Below are 20,850 nucleotides of genomic sequence, written 5' to 3' on the forward strand. Positions count from 1 at the left end.
CCTAAAAATGAAACATCGGATCTCTGTGTGGTTGCAGACGGAGATAGACGCTCGTGGGGAGCGGATTGATTCTGTCAGGAGCTTTGGACAGAGTCTAGTGAACTCTGGACACAGTGATTCAGCCGAGATTAACAAAGCTTTGACCAAACTCGAGAATGCCAAGGCAGAGCTGAATCAAGCATGGGAAAGCAGGAGGAACACTCTAGAACAAGCCCTTGGGCTCCAGGTAGCTATTTTTCCCATTCAGAAACACAGAACACAGGTATAGGATGTTTTGCATTGCCCTGACGCCAGGTTCCTGAAAAATATCATCTGTACGACTTGTTGGTTTGTTGCAGATATTCTTTGGCTATGTGGAACAGTGTGAAAGCTGGCTAAGTAACAAGGAAGCCTTCCTTGCCAACCAGGACCTTGGTGTAAGTTCTCAACCTATAAAGTGCTTGTCATGTGATTTCAAATTGCAAAAAGTCAGTGAGGAAGATTTTTGCCCTAAAATGGTGCCAAACTTCAAACAGTCCCAATTAGCACATTTAGAGCTTTTCTGCCCCAAGTATTCCATGGTACCATTGTCTTGCAGGGTTCTTTGTCAGAGGTGGAGGCTCTTCAGAGAAAGCACATCTTGTTTGAGAACACTCTGGAAGCTCAGATGGAACAGGTGGAAGCAGTGGAGAGATATGCCCAGCAGCTTACCCAGGAGAACCACTTTGACTCTGCCAACATCAAGAACAAATGCAAGGCTGTTGTGCTCAGGTACCATTTGAAACTAGCCCGAACATTTACAGCATTTTTGGCGAGCCATTTCAACAAAAAATGTTTTAGAATGTCTTGACAATATTCAAATTCTTTGGGAAAAAAAAATGTTGACTTTAAGGAGAGACAAATTGCTGGAGATGAGCAGATCTCGACGGATTACTCTGGAGGAATCCCTGCATCTCCAGAAATTCTTGGAAGGCAGCTATGAGGTGTGTAAGGGGTGGTGGCTGCTCCAAATTTGTGTTACTCTGAATTCTTCTCATGTAAATGCATTTGAAAGCTTTTACTTCCAGCTCCAGTTGCAGTGTCAGACATTTTGCATAGCAAGACCAAAACCAGTAACTTCTCCACTGAGAAACATATAAGCACATGATAGCAACGATGTAACAACATGACAACGTTTTCAACATAGTAAACATGTTCTTGAACATTAATTGGTTTCTCCTCTTGAAAAGGTGTACTCCTGGCTGAATGAGAAAAATGCTGTAGCACTGGATGAGTGCTGGAGGGACCCCATCAACCTTCAGGCTAAGCTACTGAAGCATCAGAGCTTTGAGGCAGAAATCCTGGCCAATCACAACCGAGTGGAGGCTCTCATGAAGGTACATAGCATACATTTATAATATAGTCGGTGTTCCCAACAGTACTGTTGAAGGCATAGATCCAATAACGTTTTATTGAATAGTGTTTACATCCAAAGGTTTATTTGTAAAACATCGTCCCGCAGGTTGGAGAGAAGATGTTAGCGGACGGTCATCATGCTAAAAACAAGATCAAACCAAGGCTGAGGGATCTGAATGACACATGGGAGCAACTTCAGAACAACTGCAAGGAAAAGAAGTCACGTCTACAGCAGGCTTATCAGGTAACAGATTGAATGAAGGGGCTGACAGATGTTTTTAAGGTGAAATTGACTGAATGTGACATTTTGCCCTGTGAAGAAGTCCTGAAAGAAAGAGGATCTCTACTTTTGTTGCCCCACTTCTTAAGCCGATTTGAATCCTCTGTACTAGTGTTTACAGTAAATATTTTAGTGGCAAAAGCAAGGTTATTAGCATTACGTAATATCCAGATGCTCTCCATTTTATGCTCTCTCATGCAACCCAGTGAACCATGAGTATGGTACCATTTTTTTTCCTTTCGCTTTCCCTTCCCTTCCCTTCTCTCTCTCTCTCTCTCTCTCTCTCTCTCTCTCTCTCTCTCTCTCTCTCTCTTTCTCTTGCTCTTTCTTTGTCCCAGGCTTTACAGTTCCAGCGTTCTCTGGATGACATTGAGGAGTGGTTGATGTCAGTAGAGACTGAAGTCCACAAAAAAGACTGTGGCAGCGACCTGGCCTCTGTCAGCCGGCTACTAAAGGACTTGCACGGCCTAGAGGAGGTAGTGGATGGTCATCTGGACCGTGTTCAGGGTCTAACGGAGACAGCCAAGGAATTCAGCTCCCAGGGTAACTTCCTGGCTGATGAGATCCAGCAGAGAGTCTGGGAGACCGTGAATAGGTGTGAAATGGTCTATTCTGTTGATGATGACAAGTGTCTAAACTTGATGGAAACAGTCTTCATCTTTCAAAGATTTCCATATTTGGAGAAATCTTCAGTATTTTTAAGTCATAGACCAATACTATGGTCCCTAAATCCAGTCCTGCAGATCAGAGTTCAAAGTGATGCCAGTTTTTGCCCTCTCCATAAAAGCAGAGGCTGATTTTTTCTTGGGTAACAGACATCTGTATTCTTTAGCCTACCAGAGCCCACTGAGGCTGGTAGAAATAAAACCAGCAGAACATTAGCATCCCCCAGCACTGGATTTGGGGAACCCAGGTTTTATAGTTTTTTTATCACTGTCTTATCATAATTTATTATGAAAAAGCGCTCAGCTGTTATGGTACAATTGGGACATATGCACATACATTTAGCAGATGCCCTTATACATGAAGAGTGCGCACAATTTTTTCCGCTTAATCTTCTGAATGCAAACTATTTGGTCATTTAAAATATAGAAACAGTTTATATTTATAATCACATGTAGACGTATGTAATCTGTTCCCTTCAGGTACAACGGTTTGGCTGGGCCTCTGCAGGCACGCCGGGAGACTCTGGAATCATGGCAGCTTCTGTTCCAGTTCTACCGGGACCTGGAGGAAGAGCTGACCTGGACAGATGATAAGCTGCAGGCTACAACATCTAAAGATTTGGGTTCCTCTCTCCAGACCACTCAGGCTATGGTCAAAAATCACAAGGTCTCTGATACAATTAAAGCACTTTGTTTAATTCTGCCAATTCTGTCAGAACCCAGCAACGCATTTTATTTGGACCAAGTTAACATCGCGGTGTTCTAAAGTTACATGCATTGTAATAAGAAACATGACTAGCTTGAGTCAGTTTGTCATGTTGCTAAGATTGGTGAGGATCATTTCTCCGCTCATTTCTGGCTTTTACCGTGATCTTTTGACACTTTTTTGGACCTCATGACACTTTCACATCGTGCTTATGAAGTTCAAGTAAAGTATTCTTAGACAGTTCTGGATGTTTCTAATTGACCGTCTGCAGGTGGTGATGGAGGAGATCACCAGCCGTACGCCGTTAGTGCAGGCTGTGCTAGAGGCGGGAAAAAACCTGGTGAGAGGAAGACACTTTGCATCACGCGAGATCAGTGAGAGACTAGACGAGCTGAAGAAGGTCTTTGAGGATCTGAAGAAGGAGTCTGAGAACAGGGGTCAGCTTCTTCAGGAAGCACTGAAGATTCAGATGTTTCTCTCAGAGGTAAAGTTTTTGTGTGACTGCTTGTCTTTTCTCTGAATCACCTCAGCCTAAATCACTTACCTTACTTAAAGTTACCCTGAAACCTGCCTTACCTTAAATCATCCTATAACACCTCACATTTAGTACATGATGGAATTTGCTGATTCAGATGTGCCTTTCTGAGGTGAAGTTTCTCTCTTACTGCTATCCCTTCTCTAAATCACCTCGACGAAAACCCAACACTTAACAATCAAGATATAATGGAATTTGGTAATTCTTCTGTTTAAGTTCCACTATTTGATATTGTCTTTGTTATCAAATGTTTGAATGGTATTTTGATGTGGGACTGACTGACTGTCATTACGCCTGTCTAAAACTGTGACTTCTCTCTTTCTGTGCAGATATCAGAGCTGGAAGTCTGGATGGAAGAACAGAGGCCTGTGTTGGAGTCTAGAGATTTTGGGAAGAGCGAAGAGACCACAGAGGCTCTCCTCAGGAAGCTTGACCCAATTGACCTGGAGTTGGAAAACCACAGAGTGAAATTGGACTCAATGGAGGAGACAGGGGCTCAACTGGAGAGATATGGACATCCCAACAGGTGAGCAGGGTGTTTAAATACACAGACATTAGGAGGAAGGCATACCTTATTACACTGGACTACTGTTTGAAAATTAGATGGATATACCATAACACAGTATACTTTATATACATAACATTTTTGTTTTGATTTATTATCTCACACAGTTCTCCTAGAGGAATTATTCACTTTATTTGCCAAGTACTAGTTAAATTTTAAAAACATAAACTTATAAAAATAATACCAAATGTATCTCAGCTTTCCCACGTGACAATTTTCTTTTGCTTTGTTTTGTTTCTTTCAAGCTTTGGAGAGGAATGATCATGTACCTTTGTTGTTTGGATGCGTATTTACACATAGCCTGCAATACATGTTTATTTTTCTCATTCTATAAACCAAGCCATGTCCTTTTATGCAAGCCATTTTTTATGAATTATTTAAACAAAATACCAAAAATAAAGTATTGTTTTTCTCTTCTGCTTTGTATGGCAAGATCCACCTCAACAAAGTGTTGCTTGCCTCTATTTTGTGAGCTAAAACCTATAAAATAATTAAAGCCTTGTGACATTAAAAAAACAATAACAACCACAACATTGTTGTTCCAGCTATTTGATCAGGAAAAGTCTTCCAGACGTGCAGGGTAAGTTTCAGGCTCTGCTGGAGCTGTCAGCGAAACGTCGAGCCGCTCTGGAAGATCAGTACAACCTCTACGTGTTTGAGAGGGAGGCCAGAGACTTACAGAACTGGCTTCTTTCCCGTAAGACCACCGCTGAGTCTGAAGATTTTGGACAGGATCTGGAGGATGTTGAGGTAAATATGAGAGAAATTGCGACTGAAGAATTTAATGATGTGGAAGAATTAAAAGAATTCAAATGTCTTGGTGGGTTACCTTTTACTTTTCATGAGAAAACGTTTAAAGGTGTATTTTGGCCAAAGGTTTTCATCCTTTAAAATCTTCTGAGATCATCTAAAACAAAAGAGCAGTTTTACCCTGGAAGCTTCCTCAATCAACCACCCACTGTAGGAAAAAACAAAGTTTCCTGGTTTTCCCCATTTTTTTTATATAGTCAAGTGCAGAGAAACCAGGTAGAACATAAAGATGCTGCTTTCTGAGATGATTGTTTCTATTCCGAAGGTGTTACAGAAGAAATTCGAGGATTTCACCACAGAGGTGAGCACATTGGGCAAGAACAGGCTAGGAACGGTTCAACAGCTTGGACACAAAGTCAAGTCCTCAGAAGCCCAGCAGAAAGAAAAGGCTCTACTGAAGCTATGGGATGATGTAAACAAGATGATGAAACTTCGAGCAGAGGTAAACGTTTCAAACGTACATGTTTTTTTTTTTTTTTAATATGGTTTAAGATGGTGGATTGGCCATCTTAAACACTGGTTGATCTATGGGCAGATCTGCTGAAGCAAGATTCATAAATGTATAGACTGAAGGCTAGAAAAAGTATTATCCATGCTAACACACCTCCTCTGGATGAAGCTGTATGTGAGCCTGAAAAATCCTTCCGTCCAGTCCAGTACGCGTTAGAAGAGATAGACAACCAGTCTGTAATGGCATGCTAGTGTAACTAATGCTAACTACTGCTTAAACGTGCTTTGGAAGGGGTAGTGATCCTGTGTTTCTTGCAGAGCCTGCGGTCAGCGCGGGAGGTCCATCAATTTGACCATGATTTGGATGAGCTGAAGAGCTGGATGAGTGAGAAGGAGGTAGTGCTTGATGCTGAGGACCAAGAAACTGACTTGCTCAGCATCCAGGCACTCATACGACAACACGAAGGCCTTGAGGTACACAGATATCGGACTTGTGCTCTAGGCACAAGCTTGGGACCAGCTTTCCTTTTTTCCATTCCAAACTGCCCTTCAGCACTTGACCTTCAAACTTCCAAGTCTTATTGTCTAACCCTGAACTTCTTTGTATCAAAAACATTATCTTTATGTTCATGTAACATAACCTGAACCTTACCTTTTTTCCCCCAAAAACCTTACTTTCCAATCCTTAATCTTGCTGTCTTATCCCCACACATTGTCTTCTTACCCTCCATCCCATTCGCCCTTAACCCAAATTCATACCCAAAACCTGACCCTCAGCAGTTTGGAGCAGAAGTCAAATCCTCCATCTCAAACTGAAACTTATTCGGCACAAAACCTCACCATTTCACCGTGCACCTTTCGTTTGTACTCTTCCTTCTTGCCTACAAACCTTCCTTTTGCTACCACAAACACTCTCATTCTACCACCTGAACATAACCATAGTCTTTATACTAAGCCATGGAATATAAAAGTGGCCCAGAGCCATCTCTAAGGAACAAGTTCTGTTCAGAAAGGCTTAGGAAATATGTGCCATAAATACTCGGAAATGTCTGATGACACGTTGACCTGAAAACCCATGTCACAGTAAAAATACTCCAGATTTTTTTTTTTGTATATTTACCATATTCAAGCAATTTCTTGAGACACAAACTCTTGGTTTCCTCAGAGGGATCTGGCGGCCATTAAGGAGGAAGTGTCCCGGACACAGACAGAAGGGCACACCTTGGTCAGGAAGTACCCACAGGTGCGGGAGAGCCTTACTGACCGACTGCGGGAGGTGGAGGATTGCTGGACCAGTCTGCAGGGCAAAGCCAGCCAGCGTAGGCAGCGGCTACGTCAAGCTGAAGCTGTGCAGAAATACCTCACTGAATGGAGAGAGCTCATGTATGAGAGAAAAAAATCATTTGTGGTCTCTTAACCATTGTCACAATATCAGCTAAGCATCAAGGGGAGGCTGTATGTGTTGTGTTGCTTTTGGACTTATCGTTTAATTGATTGATTTTAGTCACTTATTGAAAGTCCAAGTGACTAAAACGAAATGGGTTACATGAACTTACTAATCAAGCATTGTTGCAGGGAAATGCTGGGAAATCATCAGAGGTCTGAATTACATGTGGTCTTGTTGTCACGGACCCACAGGGCGTGGCTGAAGGAGACTTTGTCTCTGGTGACTGGGGAGGGACAAGGAGTTGAAAGTGGAGATCTGGAGCAGCTATTCAAAAGGCACGAGGAATATCACACTCAGATCGGCAAGCAGCTCGACAAATCAGAGGCTGTGAAAAACGAAGGGAGGAGGCTCATGGAGGAGTGTAACTTCGCGCACCACGAGGTACAGTCTCGTGTAAACTGAAAAAGAATCGATTTACACTGGTTAGACTGCAGCACATAACCCAACAAAGGCATATGACATCCTGGAAAGACAGAGCACAGTGAGATGCACATGCTGCCAAACAGCAAACGCAGTGCCAAACGGATCGACGTCAAAGTCGCAATGCCAAGTTTTCGTTAGCGTTTTGATTTTCGTCGATAACCTCTCGCCGTTTGTCTCGTGCAGTTGGAGGATCGCTTAGCGGAGCTTCAGGAGCTGGAAACTCGGGTGGAGCAGGCCTGGGCGGAACGCAAAGCTCTGTACCAGGAGCTGCTGGTGCTGCTGCAGCTGCAAAGAGAGCTGGAGCAGGCGGAACACTGGCTAAATACATACGAGAGTGCGGTCAAAGGCCAGGACTACGGGGTGAGACAGAACCCTGACAGCTTCTTCACAAATACATCTGCTATCATTCTTCATTCTTCATCACTATTACTGTTGTGTTGCTTTGGTGGTTCCAGACTATGTGAGTGTGAATAAAATGAAAATGTGCTGCAAGATAATGTGAATCTGCACAAACACAGACACTGGAATGACTTCTTGTGGAATATGATAGTAGAACAGAAGACTTAAGAGTTGGGGAAAATCTAATGCCATTTGTTTTTTAGGTGTGATACTCAGGCAGCCAAGAGTTTGTTGGTTCAGTAATGAACATGTAGAGAAAAAATCTCACAGTATCAGTAAGGGCTGGATTTATAGACTGATTGGATTGGTTTAATTGATTTTAGGGACTTCGGCTGAGTTGAGGTACGTAACGAATCAGATAAGATCAGTAATGTCGCGTTGTGCTGTTTCTCTAGGACTCTCTTTCAGACGTGCTTGAGTTGATGAAGAAGCATGAAGACCTGGAGGCCATGATCCAAGCCCAGAGCGAGCGATTCAATGCTTTGAATGAGAGAAAAGCCTTGGTAAGAAATATGATGAATTCTGTATCTCACGGGACCTTGATGTTTCCTCACTTGGAATAAGGTGTTTTATGCCGACTTTGACAGGTGCCAAAAGCCGTCTCAATTTTCCTCCAAGAACATAGTGTTATCTCTTTATGTTAGTAAGTGTTTTAGTTAAAATCTCCTGAGTGTTTTTGATTGATGGTTCAGCTTAAGACATTAATTGAATGTGTTTTGTCTAGAGGGTCGCTCATTGGTAGACCATGATGCTGCATACATTTGTATTGGACTGTTGCATTTTAATTTTGGGCAAGATTTCATTTAATGTATGAAACTATACACAGGTAGGGGTGTACTTTTCTTACGGACAATCTGTGAAAGCCTTAAAAAAAAGGCTACGTGTTCTTGCTTATGTAAAGTTAAAGCAATGCATGTGCAAGTGGTTATTTTGAAGTTCCTGTTTCGGGGGATAAGTTTACGTTGCCAAAGGGCAGTCAGTCAGTGTCTGTCAGCAAGGAATTTTAATTTAAAATGTACATTTATTTTGTTTCCCCACTGTACTAAAAAAATACCCCAAAGCATTGCATGTGCTGAACCTTGAGTGCGTGGTTGAGCGCTGTTACACACCCACTCGTCGCTTAACAGGTTACAACGTCATTTTTTTTCACAGACCAACTAACAAATTCTGGTTGATATCGTACCACAGATAGAGGAGAGTCTGGGTGTCAGCGTGTCTGAGATTACATCCAGGAAGAAGCCAGGGCGTGTGAGCTCACTGAAGAGGAGTCCCTCTGACCGTGCTCCGAACGTGACCCCATGGAGGTCCACAGTTAGTCCAGTTAGGAGGAGGGACAGTCGTGGCAGAAACGAAGAGGCAAAACCCGTGAGGCGAAACAGCAGTGGCAGAGTGGACTTGACATCGTTGCGTGTCGTCAGCGGACTTAGAAGGAGTGACAGTAATGGCAGCGACGTCGCGACTTCTTTGGTTTCCCAGAGTCTCTCTGTCACTTCCTCTGGTACCTCTCCGGAAAGTCACGTCCACACTCTGGAAGATTCTTCCTCATCAGGTTACAAATCCCGTCTGAGCCCCCAACAGTCCGAGTCTCAGCAGATTATTGCACCTGAGGATGGGTTCCTGTCTACTACACCCACCAGCTTGGCTGAGGAGCTCACTCCGCCTGTTGTCGCCAAGCATTTGGTGTTGAGTCCAGCGAGCCCTGATGAATCAACGCCAAGCCCCCCAATGACACCATCCCGTCAGATCCCCTTTGAACTCACGGAAACAGACTTTTTGTCAGTCAAAACCTCTCCCATTCAGGACCTTGTTCCACCAACTCCACCCCCATCTCCCAAACTGGATGACCAACCAGAGGAGGAATTTCCAACTCAACCACCTCCAACTTCTGAGGTGACCATTGCAACGCTGTTGTTGTTGTTGTTGTTGTTGTTGTTGTTGTTGTTGCCACTTTAGTAATTTGGGGTTTTATACAATGGCAGACAGTGTGTAATAGACACAGTTCATTATATCCACCACCAGTATTTTGAACCAACCATAGAGACACTACTATGTCTTTTATTTCCCCCGGTGTATGGTTTGAAAACATATTTGTCTGAAAACCGATTGTGTCTCTTAGGTACGAGGAGAGCCTGCTCAAATGGAGGGAGTGTTAGAGCTGAAACTAAAACAGGTAGGGATTAAAGTAAGCGTTCTTAGCAGCATCAAACGCATGTATCGATCTTTGAGCTTATTTCTGAGATCTCCGAAGTGTCTCCTGTTATTTTCTAAACGCTGCGGCCACATTGCTGAGAGTGCACTTTAAATCGCAGCACATTGATTTGTTTGGTTTTGATCAGGATCAATGGGAAACCGTCTACGCTGTGCTGGAGGACCAAACACTCAGTGTGTTTAAAGACGAGGATGCAGCCACACAGGTACAGCTAAAACAAGTGTTTTGCAAAGAGAGTGAGAGAGAGAGCAAGAGAGAGAGAGACAGAGAGAGAGAGAGAGAGAGAGAGAAAGAGAACATGAGGTTCCAGTAGCTTAACAGTTAATTAAGTATTCTATATAAAACAGTAGAACTTTTACATACGTATGCATTGGTGGATTGTTGTCCCAGGTGACCTGCTATGAGTGTGCACATGTTTTACAGACATAGAGTCTGTGTAATGTGCCTGCACAGTGTGATTGCAGTACATTGATGGACTTCATTTGTAAACACACTCTCATAAATACACGTTTTAGTGAATTTTAATTAACGCTTTAGAGGATAAATGTAGTTAAGATTCACAAACAAATAACCCTAGCAGTTGCAGCTTGTTAACAGCATTTGTTCTGGGTGTGTTATTGGGAAATTTCTTTGTCTTACTACAGAGATGTGTTCGAATCCCCCCCATTGACTTGAATAAAGCAGTGTGTAAGGATAACCGTTACTACAGGAGAAAGGACCACACCTTCAGGGTCCTGTAAGTTCTGCTGTACACGACAGCCAATGTGCACACACAGTGATGATACACTTCAAGTGAAAAGAAAGTTTTAAAATATTGGCTGAAAGATCTTCTTTCCAGACTTTTAATATGCTAACATTCTTACAACATAGCCTATGTATCATTTAGGGATATATATATATTCATCTCTTCTCTGTGATGGTTATGAAATGTGTTTGAGAGTTTCCCTCCATAACGTGTTGTTGCTTGCTAAGTATTTCAGTGATGCTTTATTTTACTGTCTGCTAATTACCCGGTATTAACTAGGAAATGAGATGGTAATAAAAATACAGTTATTAGGAAAGTGCTGGATAGGAAGTGCTAAAGAATTTGCTGGTAAGTCCATAGAAACCTACTAGGAAACTAGATGGCAACAAAATATAGTTATTTTGAAAGTATCCACTCGGAATGTATAGTAAGTACTAAGTTATTATTTAGGAAGTACATGGGAACCTACCAGAAAACTAGATGATTAGGGTTAGAGTTGGGGTTATGGTTGTTGCCATCTAGTTTCCTAGTAGGTTTCTATGGACATACCAGCAAATGATTTAGTACTTCCTATCCTAATAACTGTATTTTATCACCATCTCATTTCCTAGTTAGTACCTGGTAATTAGTGGATTTTGAAATAAAGCGTTGCCAATAGTTCTTTAAACAAAGTGAGTGTAAAGTGTAAATTAACATCATTTCTGTCCAGACTGGATGATGCAAGTCAATATATGTTTGCTGCCCCCAACCCCGAGATGAAGCAAAAATGGATGGATGAACTACAGAATTGCACCCATGCAGAAACCGCATCAAGGGATTCTGGGTAAAACATAAACAACATCAAACAATATGTCATACAGAAAGAGATGAGTTTCGTTACTGACCGAGACGCTGAACTTTATACTAAACGTTTTGCAAAGATTACGTGGCGAATCAGTCTGATAAGTCACACGCTTCCTGATGCGTCGGAGCATCGAGGTCAGGCTGTTGTTGTGTTTATTTATTCTTTAGGGTGAGCGATATGTTCAGCAAAAAGGAGACACAGAAGCTGAATGACTCAAAACCTACTGATGAAGTTGAGTCAGTGGTGGCTACTGCTGACTCAGACCTTAAAAATGGTAGGTTCCTCTTCACTGCAGAGCCGTGGCCTCGTGTTCATTTTCAGTATGAGAGCAACAGGGAGACGTGGTCCCCTGAGGGGCAGGTCTTTCTCGGGTTTGCACTTACTGAGGCCTGTTTGTGGAACTTGGATTTCTTTTTTTTTTGTTTTGTAAGCAATTAAGGGACCATTGCCATTCATAAACAGCAATGTGTGTGTGTGTGTGTTAGTTTTGTGTGTGTTGGTGTGTCTGTGGGGGGGGGGGGGTGCATGTGTGAGTGTGTGTGTGTGTGTGTGTGTGTGTGTGCATAAAGTACTGACTAATGGTATTTGTGTGTTTTTGAGTAAGTATGTGTGCGTGTGTGCATGCATGTGTGGGTTTGCATGTGCATGTGTGCTTTTCTGTGTGCATCTGTATTTGGTGTGTAGGCGTGTGAGTGTCAGTGTGAAGCGTATGTATTTGATGTGTTTGTGTATGTGTGAGTGTGTGTGAAGTTTGCGTGTGATGTGTGTGTGTGTGTGTGTGTGTGTGTGTGTGTGTGTGTGTGTGATGTGATGTGATGTGATGTGTGTGTGTGTGTGTGTGTGTGTGTGTGTGTGTGTGTGTGTGTGTGTAAACTACTCACCTAAAGTGATACACTTTCTTTGCTCTTACTGCAGGTTCCACAGAGACGTATGTGATGGAGAGAGGACCCCCGCCCAAGCCTCCTCACACATACTACAACATTCACCGCTACCCAGAGGGAGGAGAGAACAGAGACGTTGGTAAGAACCAGCCCGATATCCTCTGATAACTGGACACGGTGTTAATGTCAGGCTAATCAAAGCTACATTTCCGAGCTGTTGCATTTCCGAGAGGCACTGCTGAGAAAATTTCCTCCCCTGCGACTGAGTGGTGTTTTACCAGAAGTTTTGTGGGAGGTCGTGCACAAGATACATGGCCTCAATGGACACATGTCTGTGTGTCTGGAAAGTCTATCACAACGGAATATCTCTTCACTAATCTAAATGATTTGACTTTTTCGCTCATCATTCGTCCTAATTCTGAGATTTATACACCAAAAAATAAGCTGAAATTTATACGTCAAAAAAAAAACGTATGGTTTAACGCAGAAGACTGATACGTGTTAACAACGTCAGAACCATTTCATTAAAAATTTACAGCACTTAAAATGCAGTAAAATAAATAAACAAATTAAGAAATAATTCCAGAACGTGTCTTTGATCACTGTAGGATGTGCAAATGCTCAACACAAGTCGCCTGCGCTTGCTGTGCGTTTGATTCCTTTTTAGTTCCCAGTGGAGTTGTTTTCTTTTAATCAGATTTGTCGTGTGTAGCAGTAAGCTGGAGCTACACACTGTGAGATCTGCAATGACTACTGTGGTTGTGTTCTTACAGTGAGTGTGACACAGAGTGAGAGAACTCAACAGAGAAACCAGCCGCCGTCTGTGTCCCCCCCTCCCCCCCCAGATGTCCCATCTGTACCCCCTCTTCTTCCTCCCGAAACTCGGACAGAGAGTGCAACTAAGGACAAGCCCAAAAACATGAATGCCATAAAGAAATGGTTCAAGAAACATTAGATTTAGATTTATGATGGAGTTTTTAAAAAAAAAAAAAAAAAAAAAAAGATAATTTTCACAGCCAGCTTGTCATCACATTAGGAAAATAAACAAGATGCTGCTGATGTTCTAAACACAAATCAAACATGTAATTCTTCACACAGTGATGTGATGGATGTGATAGGCTTTGTCTGAACTTTTTTTTTTTTTACACACCAGCACTAATCAGTTTGACATAAGGACAGCAAATGTTTAACCTAGCTGGTATCTAATGTGAAATGAATGGTTGCAATATTTTATAAAACACTATTTGGCCATTTAATCAAAAATGGCCTACCTTTTTTTTTTTTTTGCTTCATGCTGAAGTAAAATCAATTATTTTTTAATTTTCTTTTGTTGAAGAAGGCATGTTATATGTCCAAGCGTTTTATGATTGAAAAAATAAAAAGACATAAGATTATCTGAAAATTCAGTGCAATGTTTTCATTCACAGACTGATCAAAGATAGACTACCTTCTTGGAAAAATCATCTTTCGAACCAAAGACAGGTTGTAAAATGTTGGCCCCATTTTCTGTCTACAGGGCCCAAACAAAAAAATTTAATATTTTTTCCCCCTGTTGTCTTTTTCTTCTCTTAATTATACACACATTGCTGTTTGAAACCACTTTCACCCTCTTTGAAGTCTATGTTCCTTTATTTATATTACTCAAATCATATATTAAATAGTCTGTTTGTAGGTTTAGTGAAACATCTCAAGAAAGGGTGTGACAAAAAAACTGGATTCACGGTGCATGTCAGTTATAGGTGGTTGCCTGAGAGAGCAGTATCTCCCGAATTTACAGAGGAGTCATAAACAGAATCAGTGTGTGTTACTCCAGAACTACCCACGCTGACTAACGCCAGAACTAATCCCCGTGTGAATTTTTTTTATTTAGCCTACTTTTTGCCGCACGATGGCGCCAAAGACCGAGTAGACTGTTGCACAGCATGACGGGCTCGGCGAGTCAATGCTGTTAAACTTTGTGCTCCAGCAGTTCAAAAGTTCATCATTTACTGTAGTGTCAAGTTTTTTTTTTTTTTTTTAATCCTTTCAAAATTAGTGCCGCCCATGGTTATGTTTCAATATACAACAACACCCCATTATTCCAGTTATGTCACCCACTGACCGATATTAATATCTAATTATTTTATGTCTGACATTCATAATATTGTTCATGTCACAGTCGGCATTGAATCAATCACCAAGCGTATTTACCAAACACAGATTTCTGCAGCGTAAGCCTTTTAGAAATTGGTTCGGTCACGCAATTCGTGTAGTATTGCTGCTTGTTTTGCTTTCCACGGTTTGGTATTTTAACCTCATGAATAAAAATATTCCCCTTGTTTGAATTAAAATCTCCGACTTCTATCATTAGGCTATTGCTACTACAACTACTACTACCAGTAATAATAACTTAATTGTCGTTTTGCTTGTAACATTTGCCTTCAGATGATTGGTCACCAATATATCCCTCTGTAATTAATTTAACAAACACATTGTTGCACTGTTAACACTAATTCTTGTTTATTTATTCGATTAACCTTCTGAACAAAATAACTGCGCTCATTTAAAAAAAATCGTTTCGAGACAACATTGGGGGCACTTGCTCTGTTTATGAAGTTCTCACGCGCAGCTAAAAGAAAAACGAGAACGACAAGTTACGTATAATTTCGGAGCTTTTTTCTTTACTTTCCTTGATTCGACGTATTTTTGCTTTATTTACGCAAAAGTCCGCTGAACAGAGGAGTCGAAGCTTTCAGAGGGGAGAAACACTCACAGGATATGTAGCACATTTGAAGTTAAATTCTTTAAATGTAGACTCAAGGTCTGCAGTTCTCATATTTCGCTCAAGAAACATTTCGAACTATTCCTGCAACGTGTACAATTAAATTATAAACTAGGGTTGGGTGAAATATGAACATGATGTATAGATTTGGTGTTTTCCCCCCCGATGAATTTAAGAAATAAACTTACAGTCAGTCAATCCGTTCATGTACAACCACGAAGTATTTGTGAGTCAACCCAAAATGAAACCCAATTTATTTATGTTCTATTTTTTTTAGGGTCATGTGGGGCTATTTGTCCTGAGATTCAAACAAAAATGTAGTGTAATTGTAGCTCATCGATTAATATCATTTGCAACATAGTGGAGGCGTTTAGTTATGCTCACATATGCTTAAATCGAGTGCTATTACATGTATATCACAAAACAAACCATTAAAGCCCTCGAGGATACAGCAACCGCGTCACCCATCCCATATGAAGGTTGCTTCCATACATTTTAAGTAGACAACAAAACACGAATTGGTCCCTAGTCCGCTGTGCTCCATTTGAGATACCGCTAGAGGGCAGCGTGTTCTCACATTCAGGAGCGATGACACCCTTTCCAACTCAATTGCGGTAGACTTTGCGTTTGTTTCCCCTCTGTGTCTAACATCTCATTTCCACGCGAGGTGTTTGTATGCTGAGGCGAATAATAACTGTGTTTATGCAGGCAGTGTATATATAAATGTGTTTATAAACATTTTGCAGTTGCCACTGAACGCCCTTGTCGCTGTGCTAAAATAACTTTAGTTAAGTTGCTGCGTTGTCAGTATAATTACGTTTCTTCTTGGTTAGTGGGATCAGTTCTAAGCCATTGTTTATGTCTCGGAGCAGGTTTATAAGGTACATGATTTCTCTATAGGCTATACAAAAGCCTACAGGGTTTTACGTTCGACTTGACCAAAAATCCAACTTTAGCAAAAACGTGCACAAAATTTGCTCTGTGGGTTAGCCGAAAAATTTATGACCCATTTCCCCTTTGTGATCACTTTTGGACCACTGTAGAATCCATGTCCCTAAACGTCGCTTCAAAGTAACAGACAATATTTGCCATTTCAACCGTTCTGCTGCATTGCTACTAAAGCCGAACCTTGAAAAGTTTACTGCGAAAACTTAAAGGGCAGCTTTTAATAAAAATTGGCTGAGGTACAGATATTTAAGTAGAATGTTCCCATTTTTTCAAATTATAAAAAGAAATAGATATTGTCATGCTATGGCATATATGTTAAGTTTTTAAACTGCCATACAAGCAGGTGTCTGTCAAGTATATGAATAGTCAATTAGCGGCAATTAACGCGCTGAATTTGGATCAGAATAGAATGTATATATTTTATATATAAACTTTTAAAGGCTGTCGGCGTTTTGCACTTGGTGGATTAGCTGGTTCTTTTCCTATCTCCTTAATAAAGATACGGACATCAAGTAACTTTTCTTGATGTAATTTAGAACTATTTATACGAGATTATAAAATAAATTAGTTTTTTAACTGTCTTTTTCAAATCAGGTTTCCATGTGACTGTACAAGTTCAATTTCAAAAAAGCCATTGTTTAAAAAAATAGAATTCTGGAGTATGTAAAGGTTCTAATAAGTAAGCTAACAACGTATGATCACACACAATAGGCTGGGTAGCGCTCCTTTATGATAGCTTTGTGAGTTTACGTACATACAGCTTCATACGTTTGTGTGGCCTCATTAAAACGGTACTATACGCATACATCGATTCATTGGTCAACGCTTTTATTCACGTCGCCTATCCGGGCTATTAATTATGTCTCTTTACTTGAGTAAATGAATGAGTTAGTTCAGGGAATGAGTTGACAGGGAAGGGCTCTAATGGTACATTTAGCAACATGTGGCTATCCTGGTACATGATTTATTTTTCGACATAGTCTTCTTCTTCTTCTTCTTCTTCTTCTTCTTAATAATAATAATAATAATAATAATAATAATAATAATAATAATAATGTTCGCTTTACATTTATATAGAATCGGGCTAAACCATGTGCAGATGATTTATTAAACACGTATCCCTCCTCACTTGAGTCTCTAATCAAATACTAAATTCATAATCGGAGCTCGAAAAGGAGGGGCCAAATATTGAAAATTTTCTTTAACGCGGCGACAAATAAAACTCAAATATTATTTGGTTTAAACTTTAGCCCATAGAATCTCTTTTGGCTGTCTAAGTGCCGAAATCCACACTGAAAACTTATGTTTCGACATGTCTTTTTGAAAAGGCATGTGTAGACGTCACCATTAAAATTTTTGTTCAAGACTTGCATTTTGTGGGATTCCACTATCGTTTGTTTGTTTATTTGTTTGTTTGCGTACGTCTGTGTTTACTGTGTGTGTATGTGTGTGCGTGTGACTGTGTGTCTGTGTGTATATATATATGAGCATGGTTTGTTTGTGCGGGGGAGTGCACGCGTGCGCGTGCGTGTGTCCCGTTGTTCATTCAGTGAAACCTCTTTAAGAACAAATACACACGTCTCACGTTTCTCGTCTGTTTCCAAGGAATACAAAAAATATGGAGCTCAATAATGACATGTTAGCATTCTCGTCAAAAATAAGTGAAAATTGCCATCAGTGATCTTGTCGTTATCAAATGCTGAGAATGTTCATTGTCAGCATAAAGTTTCAGCATTTCCTTTTTATCAAGGCCTCATCTTTCCTTGGTAAATTCACATTTGATAACAGGTTTTAGGGCAATTCTCTTTGTCCACTGTATCTACGAGTGTTTAAGGGAACACAGGAACGCCTGGGGCGATAAATTTAAGTTAAAAGGAATATACTCATTTTTTTAAACATTGTTTCACGCCACATATTTTCATAGGGTTTGGTCTATTATTTGCATGCTCATGTTTTATTTTTAGTACTCTGTTCACATGGCTGAAGCTGACTGCATTTCTAAATGTTTATTTATTTATTTGTTTATTAAGATGTATTTACGTTCTTTGAAATCCCTCAGTAAAATATCTTTAAGGCGTTAGCAATTCATTAAATACACATGTTATATTTATCCGTGAAGACATATCACTCTGCTGTCATATTCTGATGCTGTAAGTTTATTGATGCCATGCCTTATAAAATGTATTTATCATCCGTTTATTTATCAGTTTATGTAAACGTGTTGATCATGAGCATCATCATCAGCATTACCAACAACAACAATAACAACAATAACAACAATAACAACAACAACAACAACAAGAGTAGTTGTGGTAGAATTACTTTATTATTATTATTATTACTACTATTATTATTATTATTATTATTATTATTATTATTATTATTATTATTATTGCTGCTGCTGTTGTTGTTGTCGTTGTTGTGTTATATTACTGTTATGTTGATGTCCCTCTCTAAAATAATACTTCTAGGATATAAATGCAGGAATTTAACCAGTCCTAATTCACAAAATGAAAATATCTGCTTTAAAAGTCAAGTGCCTCAAATTATCAATCGCAACAGTGTAGTTACACGTGCACTAAGGGAAAGAAGACAATAACGTGGTTATATATTACTTGTAGCACAATTCGTTTTGGTCCGTTGTTGCTGGTGCATACATTTTTTATTTTTAAAACTTTTAAAAATGTATCGCATGCACTCCTCTATGCTGCTGCAGAGGATTAGGGTTTACAATGTGGTATATTACCACCACAACTAACGGCCGAATACAGGAAGTAGTACCTCATTTCTGCGGTTACCACTCTGAATCCGATTGTTTTTCCCCGGGAATGTAAACAAAACTTAAAGAGGCAGAGATATGTTGAATCAGCAGTCTAAAATTATCAAAAGCCGTGAGACGGACTGGGGTTGTGTGGTCTATTTTCTTGGTAGGATTTGCTCTGGGAATGAGGGCTATTGTTGACTGAGTGAATGCGCTCTACATTGCATTGGTGGACCTTGTGTATCCTTACGCACTTGAACAACTGCTAAGAACTGCTCAATGATTGGCTGCAACTAGGGAGGACGCGATAATACTTATGGTGCTGTGGTTGGCTGTAGTCTGTAAAGGTTCAACCAATTTTTTTACAGCTTAGTGTCTGTGGCTCCGTAATTAATTGTAGCTAGCTGTTTCTTATCGATGTGTTTGTAAAGAACATGAAATAGTTGTTGTTTTATTAGAGGAGCTGCTAGCGTAAGAGCTTGATATTTCAACTGTGCTGCTGGTTGTTGCTATTCTACCATACGTGTGATGTTGGATATGGGAGAACGGAAAGAAGTGAAAATGATTCCTAAATCATCGTTCAGTATAAACAGTCTGGTGCCTGAAGCCGTCCAAAGTGACAACCACCACAGATCCGTCCCCGAGGAAGAGGAGAAGATTCCTTTACCTACGGTAGCACAGGATGCGAAGTCGGAGAACATTTGCACTAAAAGTGACAATTCTTCGCACGAATCGGCATGCACGGATGAAAAAGAAAAACAGGAAGAGAAAAAGGACTGCAAAGAGGGCGAAGGAGGGAAAGACGGGGAAAAGAAAAACGGCAAGTATGAAAAACCACCTTTCAGCTATAACGCATTGATCATGATGGCCATCCGGCAAAGTCCGGAGAAACGACTAACTTTAAACGGTATTTACGAATTCATCATGAAAAATTTTCCGTATTACCGGGAGAACAAACAGGGCTGGCAGAATTCCATTAGGCACAACTTAAGCCTTAACAAATGTTTTGTGAAAGTGCCCCGGCACTACGATGACCCGGGGAAGGGTAACTACTGGATGCTTGACCCCTCTAGTGACGACGTGTTCATCGGCGGGACGACAGGCAAACTTCGTCGGAGATCGACTACATCCAGAGCGAAGCTAGCTTTCAAACGGGGAGCTCGGCTCACTTCCACGGGACTGACTTTCATGGATAGAGCTGGGTCATTATATTGGCCAATGTCACCGTTTCTTTCAATTCATCATCCAAGGGCGAGCAGTGCTTTGAGTTACAACGGAACGTCATCGGCGTACCCTAGTCACCCAATGTCCTATAGCACAATGTTGACTCAAAACAGTTTGGGGAGCAACCACTCTTTCCCTGCCTCAAACGGCTTAAGCGTTGATAGACTCGTAAATGGAGAGATTCCTTATGCGACTCACCACCTAACAGCGGCAGCCTTAGCCGCCTCTGTACCATGTGGTCTGTCTGTACCCTGTTCGGGGACCTACTCTTTAAACCCTTGTTCGGTTAATCTCCTTGCAGGACAGACCAGTTATTTCTTTCCCCACGTTCCTCATCCATCAATGACTCCCCAGACCAGCACTTCAATGACGGCCCGGGCAGCCTCCTCCTCGTCCCCGCAAGCACCCTCGTCCCTCCCTTGTGAATCCTTAAGGCCTTCGCTACCAAGTTTTTCATCAGGACTTTCCGGAGGACTTTCTGACTACTTCACACATCAGAATCAAGGGTCAACTTCAAATCCACTTATACACTAACTAACATCCACTGGATCAGACTGTAAGTGAACATTTTACACCCATTTTCATTGTAATATATATAAAAGAAAAAAAGCAAAGAGAAAGGAAGAAAATGCAAGCAGCCGAACCCCAGGTATTTTTTATTATTATTCTGCATCGATTTCTGTATACATACGTCAAGTGTCGGGGAATGGTTTATAATTCCACTGTCAGCAACGTGCAATGTGACAAGAAAAAAAAAAAAACCTGAAGGTAAAGCGTAGAGATTTTTTTGTTTTTGGTTTTTTTTTTGGAAAGGCAGTATAAT

The 20,850-nt window shown here is 40.8% G+C and overlaps 2 protein-coding genes across 2 annotated transcripts in view; both read left to right on the top strand.

The window, feature by feature from the left end:
• The window catches only part of sptbn5 (spectrin, beta, non-erythrocytic 5), a 41,641-nt gene extending 28,353 nt beyond the window's left edge, over positions 1–13,288 (top strand). Inside the window, exons 46-71 of the mRNA XM_030785926.1 lie at positions 38–226; positions 339–416; positions 578–750; positions 872–962; positions 1,209–1,355; positions 1,481–1,618; positions 1,993–2,249; positions 2,800–2,986; positions 3,297–3,509; positions 3,890–4,086; positions 4,671–4,875; positions 5,201–5,377; positions 5,704–5,859; positions 6,551–6,768; positions 7,024–7,213; positions 7,439–7,615; positions 8,050–8,157; positions 8,843–9,544; positions 9,771–9,842; positions 9,991–10,068; positions 10,508–10,599; positions 11,318–11,431; positions 11,620–11,812; positions 12,137–12,140; positions 12,368–12,472; positions 13,107–13,288. Of these exons, the coding sequence (XP_030641786.1) occupies positions 38–226; positions 339–416; positions 578–750; positions 872–962; positions 1,209–1,355; positions 1,481–1,618; positions 1,993–2,249; positions 2,800–2,986; positions 3,297–3,509; positions 3,890–4,086; positions 4,671–4,875; positions 5,201–5,377; positions 5,704–5,859; positions 6,551–6,768; positions 7,024–7,213; positions 7,439–7,615; positions 8,050–8,157; positions 8,843–9,544; positions 9,771–9,842; positions 9,991–10,068; positions 10,508–10,599; positions 11,318–11,431; positions 11,620–11,812; positions 12,137–12,140; positions 12,368–12,472; positions 13,107–13,288 (4,443 nt within the window). The remainder of the gene's footprint in view (positions 1–37; positions 227–338; positions 417–577; positions 751–871; positions 963–1,208; positions 1,356–1,480; positions 1,619–1,992; positions 2,250–2,799; positions 2,987–3,296; positions 3,510–3,889; positions 4,087–4,670; positions 4,876–5,200; positions 5,378–5,703; positions 5,860–6,550; positions 6,769–7,023; positions 7,214–7,438; positions 7,616–8,049; positions 8,158–8,842; positions 9,545–9,770; positions 9,843–9,990; positions 10,069–10,507; positions 10,600–11,317; positions 11,432–11,619; positions 11,813–12,136; positions 12,141–12,367; positions 12,473–13,106) is intronic.
• Positions 13,289–19,331: 6,043 nt separating this feature from the next.
• Positions 19,332–20,561, top strand: foxg1a (forkhead box G1a). Its single transcript, XM_030769413.1, has one exon. The coding sequence runs from the start codon at positions 19,332–19,334 to the stop codon at positions 20,559–20,561; it is 1,230 nt and encodes a 409-aa protein (XP_030625273.1).
• The last annotated feature ends 289 nt before the right edge of the window (positions 20,562–20,850 follow it).

This window comes from Chanos chanos, chromosome 1 (assembly GCF_902362185.1).
Source record: "Chanos chanos chromosome 1, fChaCha1.1, whole genome shotgun sequence".
NCBI lineage: Eukaryota > Metazoa > Chordata > Actinopteri > Gonorynchiformes > Chanidae > Chanos > Chanos chanos.

Coding starts and splice junctions, on each gene's coding strand:
- foxg1a (XM_030769413.1), top strand. CDS start 19,332: ATGTTGGATATGGGAGAACGGAAAGAAGTGAAAATGATTCCTAAATCA.